This window comes from Amia ocellicauda, chromosome 4 (genome assembly GCF_036373705.1).
Source record: "Amia ocellicauda isolate fAmiCal2 chromosome 4, fAmiCal2.hap1, whole genome shotgun sequence".
Classification (NCBI taxonomy): Eukaryota; Metazoa; Chordata; class Actinopteri; order Amiiformes; family Amiidae; genus Amia; species Amia ocellicauda.
In genome coordinates, this window is record NC_089853.1 from 23,770,061 (window position 1) to 23,776,457 (window position 6,397).

General features: G+C 37.0%; 1 protein-coding gene across 1 annotated transcript; it reads right to left on the minus strand.

The window, feature by feature from the left end:
• Window positions 1-1,369: 1,369 nt before the first annotated feature.
• cfap161 (cilia and flagella associated protein 161) lies at window positions 1,370-5,998 on the minus strand. The gene is made up of 7 exons (XM_066701497.1): window positions 5,821-5,998; window positions 5,580-5,669; window positions 5,044-5,282; window positions 4,879-4,960; window positions 4,525-4,683; window positions 3,976-4,049; window positions 1,370-2,332 (listed from the first exon to the last, which is right to left on the minus strand). The coding sequence occupies exons 1-7, from the start codon at window positions 5,887-5,889 to the stop codon at window positions 2,125-2,127; spliced, it is 921 nt and encodes a 306-aa protein (XP_066557594.1). The 5' UTR covers window positions 5,890-5,998; the 3' UTR covers window positions 1,370-2,124.
• Between the last annotated feature and the right edge of the window lie 399 nt (window positions 5,999-6,397).

Genomic DNA, 6,397 nt, shown 5'->3' on the forward strand with positions numbered 1-6,397 from the left:
GGATTGTAAAGATGAACATTGGGACATTGGGAAATAGTAATATTATTCTGGGTTTGTATTGTGTATTGGCAGCTAAATGAAGAATATATATTAGATTTTGAAGTTGTTATTATTCTCCGTTCTATATCAAACAGCCTTTCAAAAGAAATATGTCTTTGAAAGGAATTTTTACCCCCCCACCAAAAAAATAAATGAATTCAAATATTCAAAGCTTTAACCAGTGGACATTTAATAAATAAATAAGTCAAATCTGGGGCTAAGCAAGCATCATTATTATACATGTACAGAACTCATTCCCGTTAATTCATGAACAGGCCTAGTGTATCACAGCCTCCACCACATTTATGTTTATTTATCTTGCTGGAGTAGATGCAGGCCTTCTAACCCACGGGTCAGGATTAAAGCGAGTCCACAGGGGAATTTTCCCCCTTAACACAACGTCCGATTAACCAAGTGAGCATGCTTTACATAAAGCTCTTCAGTGCTGATAAAAGCAGAGGCAGTGAATGCAGCCAGTGTGGAGGCAGCACTCCATGAATCACAGCGCAGACAGGAATCCCAAAGCAAACAAAGTTGGGACAGAGGCTGAATTGAGACTGCAGCGCACTGCGCACACACACAGCAGAGAGGGCATTGATATGTTCCTTCTGCAATGCATTTGCAGTCAGGCGTTTAGGTGTGCACTGCATCCTTAATAATTTATCCCGACACCAGTAAAGCCATTTGTAAACAGAAAACTGCTGAAAATATGGAAACTCTGGCCATTCACATTCACCTTATCAGGATTATGACCTTTACACATTTGTAACAAATTTGTGTTTGGAGTGAAATTAAATGGAATTTATGTTTTCTTTCTTTAGTCCCTTGTTTTATTTTAATCTTTGGATGCTGTTTAACTACACTTTTTTAAGAAAGGACTCTGTCATTTTTATTTTGAAATCCAAGAATTTTTGCCTAATTCGTGGGAATAAAAATACATAAAGAAATATAACATAGCATTACCTCCCTAAATAAACAAATTCTTTGTTCAAGAGAAATTCCCTGACTCCGAAATAACATGTGATTTTATATCGTTCTTGGGGAGAGTGCCAAGTCTGTTTGTGAAAGGGCTCCCTTGATTATTACACCCAGTCAAGCGAAATTGCGTGCGTCCAGTAGGAATTTAAAACGATCGCTAGACTCTGCACACTATTCTACAAGACTGCAGTGTCCTTGTTCAAAACAACAGGACTGGAAGTCATATTCCCACAGAATCCATTTTTGTACATCTTAAATTATGGATGAACGTAAAGGGTTAGGATACAAGCTGCATATAAGTCAGAAAAGTGACATGGGAAGAATTCGGACTATTTGGTTTTTTTTTACTAATATTTATTAATGCACATTTGCATATTTTCCTAGAAAGGTTAATTATAATTCAAAATTTCTATTAATTACAGAATCTTGTGGACAATGTAAAACTTAAGCAAATGTATCTGGTTATCATGTAGTCTTTCGCATACTTTATTACATAAAATATATAAACTCCAATTAATTCTCTACCACCTCCAACTGAATATAATAATAATAATAATCATCATCATCATCATCATCATCATCATCATCATCATTGGATTACATGGAAAGAGACATATAAACCCATTGCTGGCAGTATTGATTACATTTCTAGAAAAATACTAAAATGGTTACATTGTGTTACTGATCTTTCCTCAGGCCTGGCTTTGCCTCACAATTTGTCAATTTAAATTAAGCTTGTGTCTCCCTCTGCTGGTAGAAATCTTTAATTCAAGATTCAATGTCAGATTTATTCTCTATAATGTCAACTGCAGGAATAAATGCTTTCATAAACTGATAGATATGTATGTCTGTATATTGGTATAAAAGCAGCTGCTTGAAAGAAACATAATCTGCAATCAGTCACAAAAGCTAGCCTATCATTATTTTGTAGTCTTCATGTATAAAACGATCTGCCATAATCAATACTTTATAACAAACACTACTTAGAACAGTTGATTTGCATACATTTTAGCTTTATTCTTTCTCAATTTCTTAGAAGAAAATCTATAATTTGATAGAGTTTATGTAAAACCAATACAAAATACATTTGATTTCTTATTGTTATATTCAAGTTTCACGTTTGATGCCATCTGTTTGCACTTCTGGGTTCTGTGTAGATGTCATATTTGCCATTGGATCCAGTCTGTCAGTGATTGTCTGCCCTTCTTCACCAGGGTTTGCAGTGACAAAAAGCCAGTGATTAGCATCCCGCTCTGCCTTATGGGAATCCAGATAGGTTTGAGATGTGACTTCATATTCTTTTCCAAAAGGGGTCCTATGCAGAAAAGAAGTACTGTTGTTTAATGTATTGCAATTGAAAAGCACTGCTCAGTAAAATATTAATGGCTGGGAACAGGATCCGAATATATAATGTTGTGGCTGTCTCTGGGCAATGGACTGTAGAGGCTGCCGGGGTAAACAGTCAACAGTCAACATCAATTTGGAGGAAAGCATTAAATCAATTAGTATAGAACATACAAGATCAGTGACTAAACAAGAGCTTATTGATAAAGCATACAGTACTGTGCAAAATTTTTAGGGAGGTGTGAAAAAATGCTGTAAAGTAAGAATGCTTTCAAAAATAGACATGTTAATTGATTATATTTATCAATTAACTAAATGCAAAGTGAGTGAACAGAAGACAAATCTACATCAAATCCATATTTGGTGTGACCACCCTTTGCCTTCAAAACAGCATCAATTCTTCTAGGTACACTTGCACAGAGTTTATGAATTAACTCAGCAGGTAGGTCGGCCCAAACATCTTGGAGAATTAACCACAGTTCTTCTGTGGATTTAGGCAGCCTCAGTTGCTTCTCTCTTCATGTAATCCCAGACAGACTCAATGTTGAGATCAGGGCTCTGTGGGGGCCATACCATCACTTCCAGGACTCCTTGTTCTTCTTTACACTGAAGATAGTTCTTAATGACTTCGCTTTATGTTGAGGTCATTGTCCTGCTGCAGAATAAATTTGGGGCCAATCAGATGCTTCCCTGATGGTATTGCATGATGGATAAGTCCTGTGTTTTCGTGCATAGTTGAGTCGCTTGGCCACGTCGGATGTATGGCTTTTTGGCCGCAAGTCTTCCATGAAGGCACTTCTGACCAGACTTCTCCGGACAGTAGATGGGTGTACCAGGGTCCCACTGTTTTCTGCCAGTTCTGAGCTGATGGCCCTGCTGGACATCTTCTGATTGTGAAGGGAAGTAAGCATGATGTGTCTCATCTGCTGCAGTAAGTTTCCTTGGCCGACCACTGCGTCTACAGTCCTCAATGTTGCCTGTTTGTTTGTGCTTCTTCAAATGAGTCTTGACAGCACATCTGGAAACCCCGGTCTGCCTTGAAATTTCTGCCTGGGAGAGACCTTGCTGATGCAGTATAACTAACTCGTGTCTTGTTGCTGTGCTCAGTCTTGCCATGGCGTATGACGTTTGACAGTAAACTCTTCAGCAGCCTCACCTTGTTAGCTGAGTTTGGCTGTTCCTCACCCAGTTTCATTCCTCCTACGCAGCTGTTTCTGTTTCAGTTAATGATTGTATTTCAACTGACTTATTGAATTGATGATCATTAGCACCTGTTTGGTATAATTTTTTAATCATACACCTGACTATATGCCTACAAAATCCCTGACTTTGTGCAAGTGTGCCTAGAAGAATTGATGCAAAGTGTGGTCACACCAAATATTGATTTGATGTAGATTTTTCTTCTGTTCACTCACTTTGCATTTAGTTAATTGATAAATATAATCTATTAGCATGTCTGTTTTTGAAAGCATTCTTACTTTACAGCATTTTTTCACAACTGCCTAAAACTTTTGCACAGTTCTATACATGAGTGGATTTATCCGCACAAAATTATTAACACTGATCTACCAGCTTGAAAGAAAAAATAGAAAACCACATACAATATAAACTTACCATAGAATGTAATTTCCAAGGGCAGCTAAGCACTGATTTGTTTTGCTGTGACTGATAAGCACTTTTGTATTTGCCTGTAAAGTAACAGAAAGATACATTATGGTGATGGGTTAGGATTCTAATCTTTAGTATTTTTATTTGTTTCTAAACTGAACAGCCTTATTACTTGCCATGAGAATGATTTTTAGTTTTTGACCCAGTCTGCCAATTACAAATGACCTGTACCCACATGTTTTGATTTCTACTTAATAGAAAGTGGAAAGTAAAATCATCTTTAAATTGGGTAAACGTTTGTAATTTGAGATTCACTGCCTGCAACATCATGCCTTGATGATCAATCTGTATATTTCCAAGTTATATATATATAATCATAGTGAAAAACTCTACAGTGTGTCAAACGTATATTGGTTTTCATTTGTAGCAAAATTGCACCATTACAAAAAGTACTGGAAAGGTCTGGGTTGTGACATTTTAAACTTAGAATACTGTGATGCAGATCTGCAGGTAACATGAGGATCTGAGGAAAGCCGAAAATGATACAAAACTTACTGGTACTGGGAGACCTTCATTCTCAAGCCGCTCCTGAGGGTCAAGATACATCACCTGCCACCATGTCAGGAATGACAGCTCATCAGCCAGGCTCACTTCCTGTAGTCTGGATTTCTTGGCACACTTTTGGAAGGTTTTATGATCGCTCATCAGATATAACTATACAGGTGGAGAGAGGGAGAGAGACTACCCATTGCTATTTTGAATACAATCAAAAATTACATTCTGGCACTGTAAATAAATACGATTTGTATGTTAAATACCCAAAACACAATACTACATTTTGGTGTAATTATATTAGATATAGATATTTAAATCTTAAAATTTGAATGAAAAGAAATAAATATAACTCACCGCCCCCGCAAAGCCTTTTGTGCTTCTGAGACAAAAACACTGATAGTATTTCAGGGGCTCGCCCACTTTGCTCCCATCAACACTGGTGAATTGTGAAAAAAAAATAGATAGAGTATTATTGTAGCACTAAAACATATATAGTATAATTATGATTGTGCTTCTTACCTTGTGATGACAAAGGCATTTCGTCCGCAAGGTGCCAGGTGCCTGCTGGCACTCACTTCGCACGGCCCCTCTATTGAAGAACAGGTGCCAACCTTGCTTTCATCTGCATTGATACTCAGGGAGGCGGGGTCCCGAGGAGGGTCCAGGCTGTGGAGACTGTCAGTCTGAGACCCGGGGTTCACCAGCATCACCACATCCCCAAAGTGGACCAAACCATCTGTTGTCACTGACAGATCAATCTGGCCGGGGAAAACAAGAACTGTGAATTATTACCAAGATCTAACAATCAGACTGAGAAAATAAAGTTTGTTTCACATGCATCGTGTGTGGCATGTTTAGTCCAACGCACAAAAAATATAGTTTATCTACCAGTACAGTAGATTATTAATGATTTACAAGAATCGCCTGTATTATCACAATGCACGCTGTTTCAAAATGTATAAAGGTCTTGTCGGGATGATATTACTCCGACAACAATGACTGCTAAAATAATAATAATAATAATAATAATAATAATAATAATAATACAATGTTACCTTTTTCAGAATGTTCTGCTTGAGGAAACCGGTTTTCTGGACAATCAGTTCCCCCTTTTCCTTCTTGTCCAAGAAATCCTTAAGAGTGTCCTGTGAGAAAATACAATAAAAAACAGAAGCAGCTACGGAGAGGTCTGAAATATTATTACACATGTGGACACACGAAGATATAAACAAACAAACCAACAAAACCACATGTACGCTAAGTTTAGCAAGCTTCATTTGTATGCATTCCTCCTACCTCTTGGAGAGTAATATCTTCATTCCAGTTTCCAATCCTCACGTTTGCGGTGTAAGTCCTAATGCTCATTTTAGAAGTTGAAATGCTGTGAATGTAATTGTATGGTTAGTAATTTATGTTACATTGGCTACTGATGCTACAAAGCAGCGTCTTTCAACAGGGAGATGTGTGTATGCGTGTCCTTGGTAACGACGTTGACGCATGTAACAGGCGATCATGTGTCTCTGAGCGAGGATCTGAACATTGTGCACATATATATACATAGAGTTGTAGACTTTCTATGTTAAGGACTTGCTGGTTGCATTTTCAAGCATTATTTTGTACCTTTAGTTATAGAATCAATGTGAACATTCTAATTACATTCTTTAATTAGATATATATATATATATATATATATATATATATATATATATATATATATATATATATATATTTAATGAATGAATAATGTAAAGAATACTTCCCCTGCAGCTGTGTACCTAAATGGAACATGAAATAAATAAAGATGGGATTCCATTAAACTTAAAGACAGACTGAGCACAGAGTCAATAATGTGTTATGTTTACGTCTCTATAGC

Excerpts from the sequence above, each read along its gene's own strand:
- cfap161 (XM_066701497.1), bottom strand. The coding sequence starts at position 5,889 with ATGAGCATTAGGACTTACACCGCAAACGTGAGGATTGGAAACTGGAAT. Across the intron at positions 4,961-5,043 it reads AATGCCTTTGTCATCACAAG|TGTTGATGGGAGCAAAGTGG; the intron begins GTAAGAAGCACA and ends ACAATTCACCAG. Across the intron at positions 4,684-4,878 it reads CAAAAGGCTTTGCGGGGGCG|TTATATCTGATGAGCGATCA; the intron begins GTGAGTTATATT and ends CCACCTGTATAG.